At 32.4% G+C, this 26,741-nt stretch overlaps 1 protein-coding gene across 1 annotated transcript; it reads left to right on the top strand.

Annotated features, from left to right (window-relative positions):
• Positions 1 to 1,825: 1,825 nt before the first annotated feature.
• On the top strand, positions 1,826 to 25,680 carry LOC108907551. The gene is made up of 4 exons (XM_018711288.1): positions 1,826 to 2,107; positions 13,456 to 13,536; positions 17,618 to 17,868; positions 25,352 to 25,680. The coding sequence occupies exons 1-4, from the start codon at positions 2,065 to 2,067 to the stop codon at positions 25,598 to 25,600; spliced, it is 624 nt and encodes a 207-aa protein (XP_018566804.1). The 5' UTR covers positions 1,826 to 2,064; the 3' UTR covers positions 25,601 to 25,680.
• Positions 25,681 to 26,741: the final 1,061 nt, after the last annotated feature.

Genomic DNA, 26,741 nt, shown 5'->3' with positions numbered 1-26,741 from the left:
ACATACAATTACTATACAAAACAAATATTAACAAACAATGCTGCTTCAATTTCTGCGTCACTCGTTCCCCCACGCCGTAGTTTACTCCCGTGTTGGCCGCCTCGTTGGCATGACAACTGCCGTAAACAACGCTACGAAACGAAGCGTATACTACATAACACGTTGTATGGTACAAGGTTGATGTTCCCGCTCAACGAAGGCAATGTTTTTTAGAAAGCGTTCACCGCGCAATTATTCTATTGATTTCTGCATATTAAACAAACAAACACAATACATTTTCAATATAAAATTATACCTAAATTATAAAATGTATATAAAATTAAAAATAATTTTAAATTGCACAACCAAACGGAAATTTTAGGTGAAGCGGTGCGTCACTTGCGTCACCTGGCGAGCCGCCACTGGTGGAAATTCCCGCAAACTCAGTACGCCGTCGCGTCGGTCACTACAATTGAACGTTTCGAAAAGCACAATGCAGCAAACTTTAACAAAAGATCTACATCTGCATACATTCAAGATTCAGCTAACCCAAAAATTGAAATCAGAAGACCATTTAATACGCCAGAAATTAGTCGATTGGATGTTAGAGAATCAACAAGTGGACGGTGATTTTGCTAAGAAATTGATATTTAGCGACGAGGTGAATTTCCATCTTAGTGCGTATGTGAATAAGCAAAATTGTTGAATTTGGGGCAGAGATAATCCTCTGGCCATTCAAGAACGGCCACTGTTTACCCAAAAAGTGACAGTGGTATGGATTTTACGCTGGTGGGGTGATTGGTCCGCTCTTTTTTGAAAATGAGGCTGGAAAGGCAGTGATCATGACTCCATGGAGAACGATATCGAGATGTGCTATTGAACTTTTTATGGCTTCACTTGGATGCCATAGATTTGGATGACATGTAGTTCCAGTAGGATGGTGCCACCTGCCATATGGCACATGAAACTATTCACTTGTTGCAGAAATTGAATGGATGACTCATCTTACGTAACAGTGAAGTGACTTGGCCACCAAGATCATGCAATTTTTTTTCTGTGAGGATTCGTAAAAGTCCAAAGTGTATTCTGCTCAAATAAGTGCCATTTCTGAATTAAAGTCAAAATCGGGGGGTTAACAACGAAATCCGGCCGCAGATATGCAAAAGCGTAATACAGAATTTTCTTAAAAAAAGTCGAGTATGCTAAATGAGTCCTGGAGGACATCTGCCCGACATCCTCTTTCACATTTAATGGCAGTCTCCTCTTTAAAAACATGTAAAAACCTTGCCAACTTTTCAATTAGTAAAATCTTTTTTTCTCATATGAAATCCTGCGTTTCTTTTGGGACACCCTATATTTTACCATTATTACTTTTTATGCTATTTCAGTATCAGAACTACATGTAAGACATCAATGACATAAATATGTATAAAATTTCCTTAGTTTTCATAAAAAAAAGAAAAAATAGAACTATTATAGTTTCTCTTTACTGGAACAGTCATAGTAGGGTTGTAACCGTGACCTTCGCATCACAATCCACCGCCTCTCTAGATACACTGCAGATAAATAAAAAAAAAACAAATTACGACCTGTAACACGTAATTACAACCTTGGAATAATTCTCCAGTTACCACAACTCCTAGACAGAAACTCTTGGCTCACATTGCAGAATTACATACCCATAATTAAAACATATAAATTAATAAATATTCGAGAAGAAATCAGTTTCGACTGCCTGCGCTACCTACACATGCCTGGCAATTAACCATTGAAAGTGACTCGACTCAATATTTACGTTTACCCAAGAATAAGGGAAAGTTGAAAATGTTTCTTGACCTCGATAGTTAAAATTCACTTTAGTTCTGTCCCGTATCTCTCTTATGTCAAAGTACGACAATTTAGCCAACCGATAGGCGAAGAAATGAGGGATTAAGGTAACCGCGGTGATACCGAAAGCAAAAGTGCATTTAGAAACGTCAACCTTTGCACTTAGGCGGTTATTTTGTCGCCTCTTTGGTGTCTTCGTTCATCGCGCGCTCGCATGTTATCTGTAGGAGGTTCGGATTTTTGGTACGGCTAGTGAAAATGAAAGTGCTAGTGCTGAGTGTGTTTGCGGTGCACATTTTAGGTACGATGTTTTTTTATATATAAATTTGGGTATATCAGACTGAATTCAAATTTAAAAAAATGGTTACATCAAGTTCGTTCAAATGTAGAACCATCCCTGTGAATATCAATCTCGACCGATATCTGTTAATTTTCGTATGTTTATTAATTAAATTCTAAAAAGAGCCTATATGAAAAAGTCCTTAAAATCCCTAAAATGAGAGAGAAATATTATTGAATCCTGGCTAAATTGTGTGTTGTTGTTAATATTTATTAACAATACAGTGTGTCCCAAAATTAACTTGCAATATTTTTCCAGCGTATTCTATGACTGAACATAAGAGAAATTTATAATATTTTATAACCATTGGCGGAGAAATGTCGCCTAAGGGGACTATAGCCCATTAAAGGTGAACCCTTGAAAGTTGTTTTTTATATCTCCGAAAAGTTCGAGATAAAGTAATAAAATTTGAAACTGAGTAGCTACTATTGTTGTGTTGTTAATTTAACTTAAAACTAATTCCTAAATTTTAGTTAGGGGCGTACGAGGCTTGAAGGCTTGCTAAAAGTAGGTATTCCTCCAAATTTTTCATATGCGAATCTTTTAAACGATTGAGCCAAAAATTGAAAATTTTAGTACCTTTTACAGTAAATTATATTACCTACATGCTGAAAATATGTGCATCGATATTTCTGAACACACGGTCCATACACGAATATGCTTTGAAAACAATTAATAATTATTTTGTTTAGTAAGGAAATATGAAAGGTAGTTGTAAAACATAATTGGTTATATAAAAGTGTAATAATTTATGAATAGCGAGTTTTTATGGTAATAGTTGGATAACACAGCTTTTATTTGTAAACTGTGGATATTGCAGGAAACAACTAATGCACCGACCAGCATTGAATTATGCCCGCAATATCTAGCAAACATCTTCGCGTCGGACCCACCAGACATATACCGGTTTCGAACTTATTGGTATTTATACTGGAGAATAAAAGACATAATTTAGTTATTACATTTATCAACAGTAGTTTTCTTATTTATATTTTAGTGGCTTTTTTTTGTTATGAAGTCGTATACCGTAACTTATTTTATACAATATTGTTATATTTAAATTCGATGAATTATTACAAAATTTGTAGATAACCGACATCTATATTTTTCTTAATTTGCCATCAATTTAAATATTTTACAATTCAGAACAGATATTTTTGTGGCATGTGACATAAACTTTTAAATCAGTTTTTATTCCAAATGATGCAATCTACAGAAGTCATACAAAGACACGTTTTTACTGCATAATTAAGTTTTTCTAAACAGTAGATAAGTCCACATACAAAAGAGTTAGAGTGAAATTAATCCACAACTCTCCCTAGTTTGGGACGCTCCTGGTTAAAATTTAATAGTTATTTTTAGACCATTATATTACTATAATAACATCCACTTTCTAATATTATTGTTTTATCTTGAACGATTTTGCAGATATCTCGAAAAAATGGGCTGTAGCCCCTTAGAAAAATTTCTCCCCATATGCTAATATAAATTGTTTCTCTTATTTTTAGTAGCAGAGTGCTGGTATAATAGTGCAGGATGATTTCAGAACATGCATATGTTTTTTTAAGTTAATGTCATAACCGTAAAAGAGATTTTTTTTTAATTTTAGGCCGAAAAAGGTGTGAAAATTAAAAAAATAGTTCACATTTTTTGAACAGTTTCTGAAAATGTTTCAAACATGTGAATCAGTGGCGGAGATACCGGGAGGCAAGAACTCCTACGGTACTGAGTTTTTTAGAAATTCGAAGTTCATTTGAAACATAATTATATTTAAACAAAAATAAAGATATACCGAATCATTTATTACTTATTATTCTTTTAAATATCTCCAAAAATACTGGTTTAGACAAAAATATTATTTATAGGGATTTTTTGTCGTTGCCCGTAATACAATTTTAAATAGGTATGTAAAATACAGGGTCATTCAGTCATAATGTCATTAATTTTAATCACGTATTCAGAAGACTTAATAAAGACAGAAAATCGGAAAAAAAAATTTTTTACTCGACTTTTAAAAATAAAGGAAATCAACCCATAACTCCCGCTAAGAAGACGGCCCTGCCAGATGCTGGGTTGCTCGGAAAATTTTGTAACGTAATGTCACGAACAAATCGTCAGCTGAAGCGAACAGCGTTGCCAAGTTCACATCATAATCTGTGGTTCACATTTAATTAATCCGCTTTAGTATACGGATACATATGTATGAAACCAATAAAATGCAAGTAAATAAAGGATCATGCTGCATTTTATTATAGCTAATTTAAATAATTTAGTGCAAAATGTTTTAAGCTAATTTCTTTGCAGCCATAATAGTCACATTTGGTCAGATGAAAACCCGCACACTACTCGTCGGTTTAGCTTTCAGAGGAGGTTGGGTGTCAATGTATGGACAGGAGTATATGGCGGTCGTTTAATTGGGCCGCATTTTCTACCTGTACATCTGAATGGGCCGCGTTACTTTCAATTTTTAGTAGAAAGCTTACAGCAAATTAAAAAATTATCAATATGATGTTAATAAAAAATGATTTTTGGCAAGTCATGCTCAGACCTCCTCGAGATTCTTGCTGGGCAACAATAACAATTTAATATGTTGATTGCATAATTATAAAAAATAATTTATAGCATTTTAAATTATTATTGGCTGACGTGAGCAAACCGTTTATTTATTGTCTTTATATGTGCGAAAATATATAAATATGGCAACATTGCATCTAGGTTGCTTTGTTCATATCGTAGCCGGCTGACGCCAGCCGGTCAGTAACAGCCTGAAAAGGGGGTTAAATAATGATTTGAAAATATTTTTTTCAGCTTAAATATGCATTTAATTTTTTTTAATCACGCCATCGTATTATACTCATTTTTCTCTATCTGCTCTTAAAATTAATGACATTATGACTGAATCACCCTGTATAATCAGCAAAAGACCAAATACATAATTTTCGACGAAGAGATCCTCTACCTGGAATTTCTTCGTAAATCGAATAGTTTTACTTATACGTATTTATTTTAAACATGTTCAACTGTGGAATAAGTTTTTTTAAATAAAAAAAAAATTAATTAATTGAAAAGTACTCGTCCTTCGAATAACATATATTTTTTCTGTTTTACAAACAATTAGGAATCAAAAACAAAAACGAACTTCAAAAAGTCCCAGTGGCGTAGAAATTTTAGGGTTTTCGATGGCATTGTTATCCTGTATTTCAGCCACTGGTTACATATTTGTATACCAATTCAACGAATTTTTGCCATTGATTAGCTAATTCACTAACCCAAATTTTTCAATTTTTATGATTACTTTGAATTACCTTAATACTCTTACAAATGAAAATACAAAAGCCAATAAAGAAATGTTATTAAAAACAATCAAAAAACTATTTCTAACATGAAACATTTGAGGGAAAATTACTAACTTACTACTTATCAATGTTATTACTTATTATATAAAAAACGTAAGTTTATGCCGAGGCCAAGACGAGTACAACAATCCATGCAAAAATAACGTCACGTTTAACATTGTATTTTTTTATAACAATAATAATTGCCAAAACATCTAAACAAAGGCCCCGATGTTATAGCTAGGTAATTGTATGGACAATATTCGAATAATATTGCTAGAAATGCGTTTATACTGAAAAAATACCACACAGAATCTAATTTGAAGAGTACAATCTTTGGGACATTTTACTTATTTTGAACAAAACAAAGTTCTTTACAGTATTATTTGACACCCTGTGGTTATGCATACAAACTGACAAATACATTCTATTTCTAAATATGTATATCACTTAAACGATTCGAACGCAATAATTTGAAAGTAATAAGGTGTGTACATGTTTTTTATAGAAATAACTTTTTTAGAAATAACCTTTCAACTTAACCTCGTAAATTAGTACATGAGAACAGATCTAAATCCTTGAATAATTGTTTCTATGAACAGTTCTGATATGGTTCACTTGTTTGGCTCATCGATTATTACACTAATACTATCGTACAAAGTTGCAGCAGAAGAAAATATAAAACATTCATTAAATGGTTAATAAAATTTAAACCATGTCACAGCCCCTGACAGTAATAACTAGAGATCGGGAATGTTAGGGCGGCTGCAATGTGGTACAGGGTTGGTTGTCGGCCGGGTTCTCTTCTACGTAATTTTATTCAAACCAAAAGTGACACAACCGTTCCCTTTTTACAATATATAAGCATTTGTACAATAGTATGAAACAAAAAGGGGCAGTATCTATTTCTCTACAGTAAACAGTTCACTTGGAACTTACCATAAAATACAATATAAAGTCCGTACAATATTTGCTGAGATAGAATTCCAAGAAAGAGTAAGCCAATAAAGTTCTGTTATCGGAATTACTGTAACAATTTACCACTGCAAGGGCGTACCTTGAAATTTTACGCGTTATTTTCGGAATATTAAAATATAAACATGATACTCTTCGATTGGGAATTAAATTCCTTAGTTTTATTTTTCATCTCCATCGATTAATTTTAATAAGAAATTACCCTGAAAATTCATAGACCGATACATTTACGAAGAAACACAACTTCGTAACTGCAAAACACAGTATACACTGCATTCGCAAGCTGCTACATTTTACATACATTTACGAAGAAACACAACTTCGTAACTGCAAAACACAGTATACACTGCATTCGCAAGCTGCTACATTTTACATACATTTACGAAGAAACACAACTTCGTAACTGCAAAACACAGTATACACTGCATTCGCAAGCTGCTACCGTGAACGCCACGCCGCCAATGTATTTCTACCTCGGGTGTCGAACGCGGTTATTCCAAGAAAGTGACGCAGAGGTTTTCTTGGAATTCTATCTCAACAAATATCGTACGGACTCGTACGTAGGTATAGTACCTACGAAATAATAAATACCAGCAAAAGTTATCAAAATAATAATTTCTTAGTCATAAGGAAAGCTATTCTAGAAAATAATTAACAGTAGTCCTAACGTGTTCCGTTCAAAAACGAAAATGACCGTTCAACCGAGGTCATAGGCGCATATCTAAAATAGTCGAAGTTTTTAATAAATGCTCTATTTTTACTAATGGTGGCGAAGAATGTGAACTACTTCATATTTCAGTAATCCCACTATCCGCGTCATTGTACGATAACATGTACATGTTTGCCTCTGATCTGAAGCTTCCCTTCGATCAATTTATTCGATACTTATCTAGTGGCGCCCTAATGTAAAAATTTGAGGTTATGTAACTTCTTTTTATATTTTTTTAAGACCTTTTATTATAAAATTGATAATAATAGTTTTGATTTTTACAAAATTCTCCCTTACATTTTATGTGTAGAATTCATACTAAGTATGGCAGTGGCATTAACATTTTTCTATTAGATTAACTTTTTTACTTTTTTCTTCATTATTGTTGTTTTTTCAACATCGAATGTTATATTATTTCCATTCTGCATCCTGCTGTTCTGTAACTGGGTGTAAATCCGTAAAAGTATTATTTAAACATAGTATTTTCAAATAAATAAATAAATAAATCAATACTGAGTTTTCAAAAAAGTGTCCGAGGAACTTGTACCATTATTTTTGTGAGCAGAATCACCACTTAAATTTTGTTGTGTTGTACTTTATTTGGGATTATCTGTAGACTCATTATACACACTTTGAGATCGGTATTTGATAAATCTGTGGTTTCTCATCGGAAATTGGAAATTAATCTGACGCGGCTATTAAAGTATTTAGAAGCGATCAATAAGCGATTCATCATAAAAAATCACGTTTCCAAAAACCGCTATAATCAGTCTGTAATATCGACAAACAAAGAGCAAATCCTTTTTTACTATTTTAAAACGTGCAGGAGTATTCGTCATTTTATGAGACGGATTAAATAGTAGTTGAAAAATATTTGTTTTTAAATTATGAGTAGCTAGTATTTATTGAACGACACATCTAAGAACTATATTGCTGACGACGTGGTATAATCTCTAAAATTATACGAACGAGGATGTACTGCATTGTTATACTAGCAGATTTTGTTCTCTTCTGAAAACAGAACATTTTTGTTAATAAAATAAAAATAAAAAACATTTTATTATTAGATTTTGAGTTTTTTACTCTATTTTAAAAAGCATAATTCAGAGACAATCAAATTTATTCTTTTTTAATCTTATCAAATTAATAAACCTGGACTGTCAGCTGTCAACGCTGTCTCTTTTTTCGTTGGTAAAATTTTACCGTGAATTTTGTGACACCCGATATTATTAATACAAAAACACACCATATACATTAAAATTGTTAAATAATGGATTCAAAGAATTATTTTGTATTCTTGCTGCCCTATTATAACCCTTAACAAAGATTATTCACGTAAGAAACAGCTATTACAAAGAGATCTCTTTTGTTTACATTTTTAACCTAGGCTAGGACTGTTTCATCTCTTTGCAGCAGCGATTGTTTTGCGCATTGAAGAACATTGTTTTCTTGTTTAAAAAATGTTTGAATAAGCTTATATCTTAGAAATATAGTATAGAAAAACAGCAGTAATCACACTACATAATGTCAGTCCCGTCAGTTTGTATCTCAGATTAGTTAATTTTATTTGAAGATATACATATTTCAAAATTCAAAAGTTTTGAAGTAAAATTAAATTGATTTTCGCATTTCTCGTCAAAAATATTGTTCGTATTTTCAAAGCTGCATATTTTCTAAAATAATGAATCGATTTTCAGAAAGTAAGAATCGATGTATAGAGAATTAAAAGCCCTTTCTAATGACCCCCACTTGACCCCTATCCCCATTTGAAAAAATTTAGGGGATAGCACCCCCACTTAGGGGGTTGAAGATTTTGGTATGCTTTTTGAGCCAAAAGTTGTCCCCTTCAGAAACAAATTTGACCTGTTTTTGGATTTTGCCGAAAAGTTCTTTACTACCCTGTAATGCCTTGCGGTACGTTTTCGATGGGCTGCCCTGTATGTATTTCAAAAAGTAACAACTATATCTTTATTTCGAACAAGTTATTAGGCAGTTGTCAATTTGGCTTTAGAGAAGGTCTTTCGACAGTGCATGCCATTTCCCAAGTTGTGAATTGCGTGGTAGAGAGAGCTGGTTGGGCTTACCTTATGTGATCTTAGCAAGGCCTTTGATTGCATTTCTCATGATCTCCTCATTGAGAAACTTTTCCGTTATGGTGTTAGGAGAATGCAGTTAGAACTATTCAAATCTTACCTTACTTCTAGAAAGCAATGTGTTGCTCTAAAAAATGATAGATCTGATTTAACTGCAGTAGAGAGCGGGGTACTTTAAGGTTCGGTTTCGGGGCCCCTACTCTTTATAATTTATATGAATGACCTTTCTCTCTATTTGTCTCCTGAGAGGTGTATTCTCTACGCTGACGATACACCCTTGATTTGTAGCAATAATAATGCAGTTTCCTTACAATTTGATGTAAATGTATGAGAAAATAAAGCCATTGAGTGGTTCGCAAATAATAATCTTAAATTAGATTTGGATAAAACCCAACATATAATGTTTTCCTCGGATAATAATATAACAAACGTATCCACAGTAGAATTATTGGGTTTGACTATTGATGATAGGTTATGTTGGTCACCTTGTTCATTCTTTAAAGAAAAAAACTGTCGTTTGTTTCTTTTACTATTCGTAAATTAAAGCCAAATTTTAGTCAAAGTGCTCTCTTAAAAGTATATTTTTCATTGTTCCACTCTCATTTATGTTACGGTATTACTCTCTGGGGTAACTGGGTTAGAATGCAAAAAAAGATTACTATAAGGTTTATTGCTAACGCAAAGTTTTTGGTCCACTGTCAGCCTTATTTTAAAACACTGCAACTCTAATGTACATTATCATAATACTCGACATACTGGTTATTTGCGACCGCCTCGTTTTCGACTAAATCTATCATTCAGAAATGCACCTCAGCTAAATCTTTACACTGTTTTACCTGATGCTGTAAAAGAGTTAAACTCTTGCAAATTTAAATTAAATATCAGGAAATATCTTCTAGAAAATTGTTTTTATTCGGTGCAGGAGTATCTGAGTGCTACCACCAGGATTTTTAATTTTTAATTTTTTGTTGTCTTGATTATTTTAATTGTACTTTAGTCGTAATGTAAGTTTTGTTACTCTGTTATTTTTTGTTTTATACATTGTGCATTATTGAGTTTTTTTTTATTATTTATATATGTTTGACTAACTACAATAACTGTACTATTTGATATATGTTTGACTTACTACAATTGTACCTCTTTGTATAAAAAGTAGTTAATAAATGATCTAATATATCTATCTGTCTATCTATCTATATATCTTAGGATAGAAATGAACATGTTTTGCACCATTATAAGTATATCGCTGTATGAATTTATTTAAGCATACTGTCCTTCCACCATATACATAGTTATATAATTCAAATTAGGTTTCATAATATCGCTATTTTATAATAATTGCCCCATACCCATATAACTGTCACCGATGACGAATAACTGTGTGAAATATATTTGATACTGACATATAAATGTTTTCCGAAAAGTTTTCTAAAATAGAATTGACAAATAATTAACATTTTGTGAAATAGAATTAACTAGTCCGAGATAGAAATAACGTCTTGAACAGGAAAGTGAAATGACATTTTGTGAAATTAATTCATTGTTTCCAAAAGGCTTCGGAAAAAGTATAAAATTACATAATCCTACAAAAAAAGTTCTGTGCCAGAAGACTTGAGATATAGATTTTGTGTATTTTTGAATGCTGAATTCACAGCCCGATTTACCAGGTAATTTTTTAGAATAACGGTAAAATGTCCCCTAAAATAGGGTGAAATCATGAGGATAATATAAAGCTTTATAAAGAAAAGCAACAATTTTTAGATACTATGAGAAAAAATAATAATTTTAAAATAATATTTTGACCAATGGAAAAAATATATGCAAATTAAATCCACACCCACCCCTACAAGGGGGTTAATACGATGCCTAAAATCAAATAAAGAATATTAGTGCAAAACAATGTGAAAAACCATAGCCTTGTATTTTATACTACCAAATATTGACAATAAATGTAGGTTGATAGACAACATGCCAAAAAATATAACTTATCCCTCAAAGGGTTGGAAAACCATCTACAGACCAGAGTCCCACTTAGGTACTCCTTTAAGTCACACATTTTTCTGTTCAATATTTTTATCGCAGGTTTTTGGGGTCACTGATTACGAATCCGGGACAGTTTGCTACTGGAATAAACAAATTTATATTTCTAGTTCAAATATTACTCATTTTGGGAGTCTTATATTTCCCATTTAAACGTATGATGATATCACTCCCTGCTGGGATTGGTAAGAGTATTTGAAAGAGACAGCATACCGCAAGTCGAATTTATATTCTTAGTTTCTCATTTTTACATATACACATTTTTACTGAAACGACTGAATTTTTTAAATATTCATAAAGCATTTCTTTGGGTGATAAATACCAATTCCTATGGTACCTACTTTTCAATCCGCCATAATGGGTCCATGAGGGAGTGTTTTTAGCCGTATTTGTCATTTTAAATAAGTAGATACAAGACAACTCTGAAAAGTAATAAGTCACACAATAAGGTTAACGTACTTACTTACGTACTACAAACTGAATAATTACCTGAACATATGTAATAGGTACTAAAAATTCATATTCAGTTATAAAACAGTGAAAACATTAAGAATATTAAAGTTAGGTTAGGTTTTCCCATTTTTCCCTACCTTTCTTTAAAATTAATGACATTATTTATGACTGAATCACCCTGTATATTAGTTTTACCTCGTCCTCACTAGTTCATCCTATTTTGGGGGATGTTTTAGCGTTCTACTAAAAAATGACATGGTAAATCGGATTTTGGGCTACGCATTCGGGTTCAGCATCAAAAAAGACACAAAATCTACATGTGTCCCATTTTTCAGGTTAACACCTCTGAAAGTGTGAGAAGGCTGTGAAATTTCCGCAAGCCATTTTTTTACAAATACATAGTACCATGAAGGGAGGGGGGGTTATATTCTACTAATCATTTTATTGATGTAACAAAAGCCTGGCCTACTACGATTTTTAAAAGGGTCGTTTTTCCAGAAAGTGGTATTGGGCTTTTTTTATCAGAAAGATAATATTACCAGGCTATTCAACATCCATCAAAATACCCACATACCAAATTTGAACAACAAATGTCTATGGAGTGTTTTTTTACGTGGTGCCAAACTTCGAAAAATTAGACAACTAAACATTATAATAAGCAGGTCAAAGATTGCCATGAAAGTGAAAACAAATGCCTATCGGACAAAGAAAAAATACTTTACAACGGCTATGTAAATTATTTTTAAATTTAAGAAGAGGATTGGAAAAATGTGTTCGACTGAAAGGAGTTTTTAGTGGAGAAAAACTAAAACTTAATTTAGATTAACGTTTTGCAATTTTTTGTTTAACTTAGTATTTATAAATCATTAAATTTTTTTGTAAGTTATTATTTTCATAATTAATTAATAATTAATTAATATAACTAAAAGTATTTTTTCTTTATCCGATAGGTATTTTTTTTCACTTTCATGGCAATCTTTGACCTGCTTATTATAATTTTTAGTTGTCCGATTTTTCGAAGTTTGACACTACATAAAAAAAACACTCAATAGACATTTGTCGTTCAAATTTGGTATATGGGTATTTTAATGAGTGTTGAATAGCCTGGTAATATTATATTTTTAATTAAAAAATGCCTAATACTACTTTCTGGAAATAAGACCCTTTTAAAAAATCGCAGTAGGCCAGTCTTTTGTCACATCAATAAAATGATTAGTAGAATATAACCTCCCTTCAGGGTACTATTTGTAAAAAAATTGGCTTGCGGAAATTCCACAGTCTTCTCACATCGAAGAAACATCAATTTTCAAGGCTTGATTACATGGAAACGGTTCGTCTGCCGAAAATTTTCAATCAGACCTTTTTTGTAGGGCATTCAATTTCCTTCAAAAATATGTAGATAATTTTTTTTACTTCGATGGTTTGGCAGTTTTGACACAAAAATGGGATCAGGAATAAAAAATCGAAACTAGACCTATTAAAACTAATATTAAAGGTTCAAACTCTCACGATATATTTTTTTCGTCATTCTGAATGATATTCTCTATATATCTTTCAAAAAAATATATAAATAGTCGATTTTTTTGACCCAGTACCTAGGTACGTCTCTGGTACAGAAATTTTTTTTGTGGCGCTGTGTTATTGAGGACTATTACTGAGGGTACATTTTATTTAACATTATCAATAAACTTTTACTTTTTTTAGGATCTCATTCACTCATCATTCCCGACGAGCTACCTTCGATATTATCCGTAATATATTCAAATATTCCAACGATAAAGAAAGGTGAGTATTCAAGGTCATCCGACACATAATTATAACACTTTATATAACATATTTGCAGGCTTCGAAGTATAATTTACTCGATGAATGAATTACCTATATAACTCCTTACGAAACAATTACTTTTTTTTCTGATAATAAACAGCCTTCGATTGGACACGGTCCACAGGAACCAATTTGCTTGTTGGGCAACGATGGCCACACTAGATCTACAATCCATTAACGTCAGTCGCTTCGGTGATGGCAACTGTTGCTTTTGGAGTGCTGCCTAGCTTTCAATTATTTCGATTCAAAACAATTCCGAATCAGTTTCATTAAAAACTTTCTCGTGGTAAAAGCATAGCGAAAACGAAAGCATCTGTATATCATTCACTTACGTCACATCAGATACCGTTTTTAATGCAATTCTATTTTTTTGTTTTCAGTAGCATTTTTCTAATATTTCGAAGCGTTTTTGGAAAATAAATCATTTACAGTGCTAGTGTTCAAAGGAAATTTCTCCTTTGAACAAAAAAATACACTACTTTTTCTACAAACACTAAAGTAGCCAACTGCTCTGCGGGCTAAAGGTCCCTACAGCATTGAAAGGAATTATTTAGACCGATTTCGAACTTATTAGTTGTCATGGATACAGGGTGGTCCCGAGGTAATGAGCCAAAATTCATGGGTAGGTTCCCCAAAAATATTGTGATTTAGCCTAACTTACCTTAGTCCAAAAGTTGATAGTTAGAGAGATACAGGGTATTAAATGTAAAATTTTATTTTAGTTGTTTTCATTTATTTCTTAATAAATGCAAATATCCACAAAAAATTTTGAAATTTGGAGTTCTTTGGGTCGAGGAATTTAAATCTGTTCATATTTTGGTTATAATTCATAGAGGGCGCTAGCTGCAGTAGATTGAATGTGTTAAAAACGACATAACCTTTTTATAGGTTATCTTCAATCAATCTCATCTTTGATATCAAATTCTTATTATCCAACTTTTTTTACACAAAAAAGGTATTATTTATGAAAGTAGCTGTCTCGCACCGTTTTCGAGATATTTGGCTTTGAAACTTCCAATAATAAAATTGAAATAATTAAACTAATTTAGAAATGCCAAAAACAAGGATTTATTTAGGATTATAAATTGTAAAGAAGAGTAAAATAGTAAATATTGGTAAAAATATGCCTTTTTGACAATAATTGCTCAAAATGTCTACCTTTAACTTCAATATATTTATCAACGTGTTTATTAAGAGATTATTTTATTTTAAAGTATAAATCTTCATCACGAAATGGCAACATTTAAAATCTGCTGCCAAAGTTCTTCCCGAGTATTTATAAATTCTCCATAAAACCCTGATTTCATGTAACCCGAAAAACAAAAGTCCATGGGGTTTAAATCAGGTCTGCGAGGGAAGCCATGCCATTCGACTTCCACGACCTATCCAACGATCTGGAAAGGTTTGATCAAGATAGCGTACTTGGACAGAAAAATTAACACATCTTGCATGAAGCACCTAGAGATTCTGCCGTAAATTTAATGATAAATTATCCAGGTAATTAACTAAATGGTGCTGCAGGAAATCAATACGAGTCACCGTTTAAATTCGGAGGAAGTTCATGTGGATCCAGAAGGTGGTTCCTTATAATTCCACATTAAACATTTTCATTATTCCATATGTGCTTGTTTCTAAAATTGAAAACTCTTCGACGAGTAAAGGTGGCCTCATCGGTAAATAGCACATTATTTATAAATTCATAGTTAAGGTTTTGCCGAGTGCGCATAAAATGAGCAAACTGAGGTCTGGTCGAACTAAATGTGGAGGTGGTAGAAATGTATATGCCCAGTTGAAGACTGCGCGGGCGGGCAAACGGCGTATAACACAGCTGCACTAGGCGACTGGGCAATAAATCTCAGTTGTTGACAAGTGGTTGACAAATTGCCTAGCAGTGCAGTGCAGCAATGCGAAATTTGGTGTAATTCATGTAATTTTAATTTATTATATGCACCTTCTATTATTCATTCATATTACAATTGCGAAAGAGAGAAATAAGAGGGATATTTTGTTTACTAATAAAAGGAGACCTTTTGAAACGGAAAAAAACGAAATTAACATCAATATAATAAAACTGTTTGAGGACATAAATAATTAAAATATGTTGTTGGCCAAATTAACATATAATAGAAATTCTCTACACATTATATACAAATTATTATAATTTTTTACCTTTAGCAGAAAACTTTTCTAGGGACGCCTATGAAACTCATAAAATTTTATTGCTAGGCGTTTTCATACATGTTCAACTGACTTCGGAAAGACTATAAAAGCTTTTGGACTAGTATAAAATGATAGGGTTACAACTTTTCCTTGTAAAAGATTTTTGGGACTGCTGTTTTACTTACACCGGTGGTTCTAGCTATTTGTCTATACTAACTTCTGAATTTTCTGCCACCCGAGTTAAAATTTTTTCTTCTTGGTCTACTGTAATAGTGCCACATTGTCCCTTTTAGGACGAAAAATGCCAGTCTCTCTAAGTCAACTAAAAAGGTCTTGAAATAGCTTTCGATTTGGCTGCCTCCTATTTGGATATAATTCTAAATACCAACGAGACGCTCTACATCCAACAAAATCTGTTTGGCATAAACGCAGATCATATCGCGCGTTTCTTCATTTGAAAATAAATTATGTCTCGGCATTTTATCTCACATGTAAGTACGTACAATTTAAACTGTAAGCTAAGATGTACCTAATTTGAATTAGGTACGAATAATACTGAATGGAAAGTAGCATACAAATGACAGCGATAAGACAAGTGAAAAACGTCAATTATTTGATTTTCGTCTAAAGCCTGCTTAAGAAACTTTACCACTAAATTAATAATAGGTACTTAATTGTAATTGAATGTAACAACATTGGAAGTTTCAAAGCCAAGTATCTCGAAAACGGTACGAGGTACTTTCATAAAGTATATCTTTTTTGAATAAAAAAATAATTTGATACCAAAGGTGGGATAACTTAAAAAGTATAACAAAGTTATATCGTTTTTAACTCATTCAATCTACTGCAGCTAGCGCCCTCTACGAACTTTAACCAAAATGTGAACAGATTTCAATTCCTCTACTCAAAGAACTCCAATCCACCAAATTTTGTGAGGATATTTACATTTGTTAAGGAATAAATTAAAAAAAAACTGAAATAATATTATACATTTAACACCATGCATCTCCTTAACTATCAACTTTTGGACTAAGGTAAGTTAGGCTAAATCGCAATATATTTGCTTCGGGAATCTACTCATGAATTTTGGCCTATTATCTTGGGACTACCCTGTATATTCACGAACAATTTAGATGTCTATCTATCGACTTGTTTTTAGTTTATGTCACAGTAGCAATGAAAAAAATATAACATCTAGTAAATGTTGTCGACTGTTAATTACAGAGAGACAGTTTCATCAAATACAAAAAAACAGACCACATCAAAAGGCTACAGTAGCGTAACGTTTTTAAAGGGTCGTTTTTGAAATGAAACAAATATTTTTCCAATATTCAATATGGTAAAAACCTAGTTGCCATAGACTTACATGTAATATACTATTACTAAATCATATTTTAACACAATATTGGATTGTTACTTGAAATTCATTTAGAAAAACTATTGAAATAGATCTGACTTTACCATGTATGGTAAGAGTTTTTGTTACCCTTGTGGCTTTTACACTTTTATACCAGACTACTTAGCATTAGTTCTGTCACATAGCAAACGTATTAAGTGTTGTTCCACTCTGTGTGAATAATTGCAGTAGAGAAACTATCATTTATTGACTCTTATTGGTTCAAAATGTTAGTGGTGGTTAACATGATTATGTGATGTACCTATGTCTGCAGATAGTTTAACAACATACTAAATATTTCTCAAATTAAGCCTTTTCTGTGAATGTATCTGCCACCACAACGACTTAAAACTCATTACAACAATAATTTGTTCAGGTACATACATACTTCATTTAAGCTACACAGAAAAGGCTGAAGAATGAACAAACAGAGCAAAATATATTCAAAACGTGACATAAAAAATATGTATGCATTTTTTCCAGGGACGGACTCAAGGATAGGATGGGGCTTTAGACTAGGAAACAGGGCAGATTTCCAGGTCCTGGTGGAGTTAGGACCACAGACTAACACCCAGCCCCTGGCCAACCAAGGCGACGGTAACAGGAAGAGGAACGCACTCAATAACCTAGCCAACACTTTGTATGCCCAACGGCAGAAAGACAAAAGGATTAAAGAAGAAGAAGAGAAGAGGATCAAAGAGCAGGAGAACCTAACGACTAATGACGAGAGTGAGGTACGTACTAAGATTTTTCAACGGCATGAACTTATTATATTATAATGTGACCATAGTATAAAATAAATTTAATTACATACCTATAGTACTATCGTATTCGATGCAAAGTAATAAATCATTGCCTGTCAAGGGAATCAGTGCAACACATTTTATAGGGGGTTTTGGAAATTGAATAATTTCTTTATGCATTATGGATTAACAGTTATATATTTATGAAGGACAAAATGAAAAACAAAGGCATCTCCTTCGCACATTGGGCGGCAGGACAACAATACATTTATTACTCCCTTCATTATCCCTCACATGACTTGTGTCTTGTGTTTTTTGCGGCGGCACGCGTGCCGGCCGGGCGTGGTCAGTTTCGTTTCGGTTGTATTGGTGCTGCGTGTTTCTCGCTCGCGATATTTGTGAGGTTATAACTGTTATAAGTGCAATTATATTTCTTTCGGGCTATATGTGTGTTTCGCGCTATTATTTGAGAATTTGTGAGTGAAATCATATTTCTTGTGCTCCGTAACAAAAGTGTTTTTAGTGTTTTATTTGTGTGCTGTGTGTGTGTTTCGGGCTGTTGTTTGTGAATCGTGAATGCTATTATATTTTCTGTGCTAGTGAAGTGAAGTTTTTTGTATTATTATTGCTCTGTTGTCGTTATATGGATAAATGGAGGCGGTGCCTGGATGTTCGCGAGCCGGATGTACTGCTGTGGGTACAAAAAAAATCTATATTAAGTTACAGAGAAAAAACGATAATATTAAATGTCTATAACCCTTTAGAAAAGGATCATCCCATGAAACTGAAGACTGGTTTGGTGGAAATGTGTTCTGGATATACTGGAGTAAGCGAATTATCTGTTTTCAAAATTTTAAGAGAGAAGAAAATTGAAGGAGACGTTAAGAAACCTAAAAAATGGGGTGCAAAGAAGAAATTAATATTAAATGAAGATGAGAAAAATGCAGTTTGGCGTACAGTACATAAATCATAGAATTTATATTTTGTTTATAATTTGTTAACATTTCTTGTTTGATAGAAAAATAACTTATTTTGTTGAGATTGGTAGAGAATTGTTGTTAGTGTTTTCATTTGATAGAATCATATCATAGGATTTATATTTTGTTTTCATTCTGTAAATATTTATAGTATATCTGTTATACAAGGTTTTTGCTTTGAAACTTCGTTCTCCTTATAAAAAAAAGAATCGTAATGGGGTGCGATGAAGAGATCAGTTCACGTCTGGAACCCTGTTCCTACAAAAATCCCTTTATTCTCATAAACTATTTGTTTTCAATGTAATTTATTATAAATCCAATTCGTTATTTAAATTCCACATATGTACTACATTTCACCTCTGTACGCGCCACTGTTTATTGTTCCCTGCTCTACGATCAAGCTCGCCAGGTTAGTATTTGACGTATAACCGACCACTTCGTACACTCGATGCACCTGGCCGACTACAGCTAGTACCAGAACACAGTGCGTATGCGGCGGTATTTCAGATTCTACATTCAATTTCATTTTAAATTTGAAACGGTTCATCTTACGCCTCCTAAAAATGATGACACGATTTTCCTTGCTCTACTTTGCATCGTATACGATCGTACTATATTATTGATCAATATTTTGCAAAAACTAAGTGCTTTTTCTATCGAGCCCTGTATATGTATCTCTATTAAACACATAACTGTACAATTTAGAAGTGTTGCAAGAATAGACAATTATAGTAAGGGGTGTTCCAAAAGTAACGCAGAATTTGAATTGTGCGCCATTTTCATTCCGAAGAGTTGACAGCATTACGTAGGGCCATATGTTGTAGTAAACACGTTACGGTTAGACAAAATGGAGCGTTATACGACAGATGAGCGAGTGAAGATTGTGAAAACTCATTACAAGTACGGAGAGTATGTAGCTGAGATTATGCGCAAATTACGTAAAATTTTCGGTAGAAGGAACGCTCCGAATGAAACAGCTGTGAAAAGATTACCTAACTGCCAGATCCGAACAAACAAGTTCGGTTGCACACAATAAAAAAAACATACGATCTTACGAACTTTTTTATTAATAAAATCTTTTTTCCTCGTATGAAATCCTGTGTTTCTTTTGGGACGCCCTTTAATACTCAAAATTTCAACTTTCTAGAGAGCAAGGGACAAATTTCCGCGCTACTGATTACAGATTATTAATTAAGTACATCGTGTTTAAAGTTGTATTTGTAATTTACTAAAACTTACCGTATATCTGAAAGGGACAGTTTCGGAATTAATTTCAAATCATTAAAACTGTGTGTAAATTCATTTTTTGCTATAAAAAATAACTCGAAAATGATCTCGCTTTTGTTTTGAATATTTTTTTTTCCCGAAAGATCAACTGCCATTCAAATAACTAACGAAATGTATAAAATACTCATAAAATTGATTTGATCCAACTTTTACTTGAAACACTTTTTGTTTTATTATTGATATTACTAGACTATAAAAGAGTACGTCCTAAATGTAACACTCTGTATGTTGATATAATTATTAACAAATCCAATGAATGTTTACATTTATCTATGTAGTTGTATTAATCAAGTTTTCTCAGTTTACGTCACATAATCTATCGAGATATATGCGTGGAATTGAAATTTTTCAAAAATTTTAACACCCTGTATTTCCAAAACTAATCTGTTTATTATATAAATTCGCAAATTTTGTTTTTCTTTAAAATAATCTAAAGAATCACCTTCTTTATTATCGAAACGTACTTAAATATCACCTCTTACGTAGATATCAATGACACAATACTCTCTAGCTGTATAAATCCAAGTCAAAAAAGAAAAAGAAACATGGATACTCCCGCAAAGCTTAAAAAGTACTAATTACTCCCCATGAGCTACTATAATACCACAACGTTCAAAGCACCCAGTTAATTATTTATAACGCTCACGATCTCTACTTTGTATTGTACAAAAGTTATACTCCAGTCGAATTAGATGAATTGAAAACATTATTAATAGGCATTTCATTGCACTTCATGATGGGGAAAGGTATGTAGAATGATAATATCAAAAAACTAACTCGAAAGAATTAACGTTAAGTTGGCAAATTGCAAGTAGATGGCAAATTTACGGGTTTTTTCACTTTTTATTTACTACCCATGAAAATCTATATGACCTATCGGAAAACTAGTTACTTTATGTTGTAGACAATTAAATTACCTACAATTTAATGTACCTGAAATCACTTTTCACCTATTTGTTAACTATAAAATCAAGGTCAAACGCAGAAATATCAGTTTTCGAAAATTGTGCATTATTATTGCAAAAAGCAATAGATGTTGATGAAATTTATGGAAAAGACGGTCAATCCAATGACCAACATGTGTACCAAAAGCCGATTCAATTGACCCTGAAATTGTTACTCCAGGTATTTGTTAATTAATTTCGTTGTTTTTTTTTGCAACTAATTGTTTAATTAGTATTAGTAGCTATAGATTCTAATTGATCCAAAGAAGCGTATCGAGAAAAAAAAATCAAAAAGTAGAAATTAAGTTGCTTTTTACAACTAACAAAGTAGGACGTGCAAAATCGCGTTATAAACAAATTATCCCAGGGTCGATCAAAAACCGCTCGGGAATTCGCCCTTTTTGCATTAAATGGAGCTCATTTTCGCATACAGCTTTTTTTTATAATGTTAATTGTTAATTAACGTATTGGACGAGGATTTTAGAGACAATTAAAGAAAGGGTTAAACTTTTATTTTCAAAAAGTTTTACATTGATAGTTCATGTAATAAATAGATTTTTGACTTGAACACTTCAAATTGCGCGGGACCAAGGCTCCTTTTTCCGCGTGCAGGCCGTTCACTATCATTAACTTTTACTGCTGCTAGCGTGTTAATTACATGAACTATCAATGTAAAACGTTTTGAAAATAAAAGTATAATACTTTCTTTAATTGCCTCTAAAATCCCGGTCCGATACGTCCAATAGTTAATTAACAATAATTAACGTTAAAAGAATAAGGGTAGGTGAAATAGGTGTAAAAATAAGCTCCATTTAATGCAAAAAGAGCGAATTCCCGAGCGGCTGACCTTGAGACAACTTAATTTCAATTTTTTGAAATTTTTCTTTTTCGATACGTTTCATTGGAACAATTAGAACCTATATCTACGACATTAACTTCTAAAATTAACGTTTAGTAAATAAACAATTAGTTGCAAAAAACGAATGAAATTAATTAACAAATAGAACAAATTAGTGAAAAATGACTAGATACCTTAAATTGTAGATAATTTAATTACCTACAACATAAAATAACTAATATTCCGAGAGGTCGTCTAGATTTTCGTGGGCAGTAAAAAAAATGAAAAAAATACGTAATTTTGCCAGTTATTTGCAATTTGCCAACTTAACATCACTCCTTTCGAGTTAGTTTTTTGATATTATCATTTATGCACTTTAGTGCAATAAAACGTCTATTAACAATTTTTTCAAGTTCAAACTCTAATTCGACTGGAGTATTATTTAAGAATCTCAACAGAAGACAAACCGTATCAGATTTATCTCTCCCGTCTTAAATTGGTTACAAAATATAAACGGTTTAGTTAAAGACTGCGAAAAACAGAAATCGGGAAGTGTTATGGCCCATCGATAGCCACGACGTTGAAAAACTGGATAATTTATTACGAAATAAATCTCGTAAAACTTATCAGAGACGAACCATTCCAATCGTTTTAGAAGCTAGCGCTACAGTCACAAAAACAAAATGCCATGCCATTTTAACGCGTTTAACTCGATTCTGTTCCAGTTTTAGCCAAGATTTTTTAAAGGAAGATATAAGTTGACCCGCTGAAACTTTAAAAATTAATATTCTGGCTTGCAAAGAACGTAAAGCTATATTTTAAGTGCCATATCAGACATATTAAAGAGTTCGACCATGTCATTTTAAATTATACAGGATGATTCGAGCAGGCTCAGGGTAGCCGAGTGTAGGGGGCCCTAAAATATGGTGTTTTGGCGCAACTTACCTCCGTACCAAATTGCTTCGTTTAACCGCTAGATGGCGTTAAAGTCGAAATAAATTTTAGGTTTTTTCCAAATAAATCTAAAACGCTTTGTCTGATTTAAGGAGGTTCGATACCGAAAAAAAAATGGTAAGAAAGTTTTCAAAATCAATGAAACCTGTTAATAAATATGCCAACTGGCTCGTGTAAAAATATCAGATCGATTACCAATATAGTTTTTTTTTGAAAAATGATATTAAAAATTATGCTCTTATACACAGGCTCTTATGGGAGTTGGGAAAAAACTTTAATCAAACGTGAATATTGCTCTTAAAAATGGTTAGGATCGGGAAAATAAAATTGTAATTAAATAATTAAATATTACTAAACGTTTTAAAACAATAAAAATATGCACTTACAATGTAATTATTGAGATAATGGAATGAATATATAACGTTTTGACAAATTTGAACACACATCTGATCCAATAAAAGGAAATATGGCAACACTGTACGCTGTATTTAACGCTTCGACTGACGCGCTATATTTGAATAGCTCGATTATAGACTATATAATTATTCTAGTTGAAAACATATGTAGTAATAATTAATATTAAATACATTTTTCGTGATCTAATGCAATATAATAGCAATTTGAAACAAAAATTGAAAGGATTTCGTTGCAAAACGAACAGTATAGATGTTCTGTCATAATTTTCAATTTGACAAGGCGACGTATCACTGGTATCACTATCATACACTGAGCTTTTTTTCACTTTTTTCTCATCAATCCACATTCTGCTTCATACGCATTTTATATTGCTTTTCAGTCATTACTTTTCCTTTGTATCTTGGATGTTCATTCATGTTTACGGAATACGCGCAAAGCACAGGTGACAGTAATGAATGACAGTTGACCCAACTTTTACCACCACGTCATGGCAGTGGCAATGATGCCAGATTTTATCAATAATTTTACAAGCTATTAGTGAATAAATAGACACTTTTATTCAAATAAAAAGTTAATTGCCGTGCATTAAACACAAAAAATGTAAGCAAGCTAATATGTGTTGTATAAATTTCGTTCGTATATATTATAATTAGTTCGCTCAAATTAGTTTATGTAAGGTTGGTACTACAACGAAACTACCGTGTATAAGCATAGGCTTCCCTCCCGCACCGCCTGCCCCGCAAGAGATGTAAGGAACCTCCTTAAATCAAACTTGGTATGCTAGTTTTTATGTACAGTTGTCACTTTTTGACATAATATCCGAAGTAACTGCATTTATAGAATTTATATAAGGAAAAAAAACCCCGCCACCAAGCAAATACGATCATATCTTTTTGAAGGTAATGTCACAGCCTCAACTTTTATTTTATACCTTAAAGACACGGGTTTCTGAAATTTTTTCTCTCTTGTGCATTTTTTGTTTTCGCATAATTATTTATGCTTAGGAATGGTGAACTTTTGATAGTATTTATGCACACTATTATGTGTTCAGTAAAACGACTGTTAAACTCAAATTTTTCGGAAAACGATTAATAAAATAATATTCTCATATGGGGTGTACCTACTTTATCGGTGACAAAAAATGCTTATTAAAAATAAGTAAACATCATTTGAGGAATATTAACAGAAAATTTTAGAATTAAAATAAACACAAAGTTCAAAAGTACTTTAAAAAACAGGCCCCTAGTATTTTTATTGTACTACTTAGGATCAATTATTATTATTAGAACTATACGTGATTTAAAATAATAGGTAATTAAGATTAAATTTCTCGGCAAAACATTTGCAACAAGTAAACAAACCTTTTTGTATATGTATTTATACAGGGTGGTCGCGATGTAATGGGCCAAAATTCATGAGTAGGTTCCTGACGTGAAAATATTGCGATTTAGACAAACTCACCTTAGTCCAAAAGTTGATACTTACAGAGATACAGGGTGTTTAATGCAAAATATTATTTTAGTTTTTTCTTATTTATTTCATAATAAATGCTCATATCGAGATGAAATTTTGGTGTTAGGGGTTTTCTGGGGCGAGAGATTGAAATATATCCATGGTTTGCTTGTAGCTCATAGAGAGCGCCACCTGCGCTAGGTCGAATGCGTTGAAAACGGTAGAACTTTTTTATCTTTCAAAAATCTAATTCTCAGGTAGCAAATTCTGATTTTACAACTTCTTTTACACAAAAAAGCTATACTTTTTGATCTGTTGCCCCAGAAAACCCCTAACATCAAAATTTCATCTCGATATGAGCATTTATTATGAAATAAATAAGAAAAAACTAAAATAATATTTTGCATTAAACACCCTGTATCTCTGTAAGTATCAACTTTTGGACTAAGGTGAGTTTGTCTAAATCGCAATATTTTCACGTCGGGAATCTAGTCATGAATTTTGACCCATTACATCGCGACCACCCTGTATAAGCCCTGTACTATCATCATTATAAATAAAATATGCCTCTATATGCAAATAAATATTCCTTATTGTTTTTATAGGAAACAATTCCTTCCGACAATGACGGGGCGAAATGGCTGAAGTCTTGGAGCAAATCTGTAAACAAAAACAAGCAAAAAGATACCCTTGCTTTCAGACCCAAACCAGGGTTGGGCGTAGGAGAGATAGATGCCAAATCTGTTATCCCAGAAGATACCGTACTATTAGATCAAGAGAAAAGGAAGAAGCAGCAAGAGAAACCAACAACAACGGCTAAGGAAGGTGCCTTAGATAGTGTCAATTTAGAATAAACCACGGTGCTATATTAGTTACTTAGAATTGTACATTTGTAAATATTTTAAGAAAATAAATAAATTTGGGTGCTAATGGAGACCTTGGCCATGAAAACTGAGGTGAAGGTTAAATCTAAGGTCACCATCCGATTTGTGATTTAATAAACTACAAATTTTGCTTTAAATATTTTCCTCTACAATTCAATCTTTTCGAGTTATTCGGAGAAAAATTAGTTTGACTTTCAAATAACCTGCGAAAACATACTGGACGAACTTTTCTGACCCTATATTCGGACGTATTTGGTACTGTATAGATAGCTGGCATAGAAACAGGTTTATGTTCAGGTTAACCTCGATTTGACCTTGAAAATAAAAGGTCAAAGTTAAATTCGAGGTACACAATTTTTATCTGAAACTTTTTTAATAGTACTCAATCTGGAAAAGTTCTCGATATAGGAATTTTTTAAAACGAGTGAGAACACATCAGCCTCAACACCAAAGATAATAATTCGGTATGTAAAAATAAAATGAAAATTTTTATAATATTGAATAAAAATTAGAAATAGAAAAAACAAAAACAAACAAAAAAACAAAACGAAAAACAAAAAAAGAAATAATAAATAAAAATAACAAAACAAAAAAACAACCGTTTTAAAGTCTGCTACCTTGACGCGGTAAAAGGCCTCAAGTCTTATATACTTAAATAAAGATAAAGAAATGCAGTCCATCGAATAATTTCCGTAAATAATAATTCTTTAGCTGAAATTGTTGAAATTTTTATAATTTATTGAATGAAATTTTATCTATATATATATATCAAAATATCCACAATTTTTTGTGGATTTGAGAATAAGTTTGAAGGGTTTGAGGTTAGGTTTTCATCGACACAGCATAGGTTTGAGGCTTCAGAAATACAAAATATTAGCTCCAGAATAGAGTTTTCAAGGAGTCGCATTGTTTGGTTTGGAAAATATCCTTCGTTTGACTTTCTAACTCAGATTTCTTGGATTTGTTGTAAGATATTTAAGAATAGAGGTGAGGGGCTTCAAAAATAAAAAATATAAGTTCCAGAAAGTAGTTTTCAAGGTCTTTTATTCTTTGGTGGGGAACATATGGGGCGTTCCACGCCAAATCGGACGGTTCGAAAAATTTTAATTTT

Source organism: Anoplophora glabripennis, unplaced genomic scaffold (genome assembly GCF_000390285.2).
Source record: "Anoplophora glabripennis isolate ALB-LARVAE unplaced genomic scaffold, Agla_2.0 scaffold378, whole genome shotgun sequence".
Lineage (NCBI taxonomy): Eukaryota > Metazoa > Arthropoda > Insecta > Coleoptera > Cerambycidae > Anoplophora > Anoplophora glabripennis.
The sequence above is the reverse complement of the archived record's forward strand: the minus strand, read 5'-3'. Positions and strand labels throughout refer to the sequence as shown.

What these genes read in the sequence shown, in the direction of transcription:
- LOC108907551 (XM_018711288.1), top strand. Translation starts at nt 2,065, where the DNA reads ATGAAAGTGCTAGTGCTGAGTGTGTTTGCGGTGCACATTTTAG. An exon ending in TATTCCAACGATAAAGAAAG is followed by an intron (nt 13,537 to 17,617) that starts GTGAGTATTCAA and finishes CATTTTTTCCAG; the next exon opens with GGACGGACTCAAGGATAGGA. An exon ending in CGACTAATGACGAGAGTGAG is followed by an intron (nt 17,869 to 25,351) that starts GTACGTACTAAG and finishes TTGTTTTTATAG; the next exon opens with GAAACAATTCCTTCCGACAA.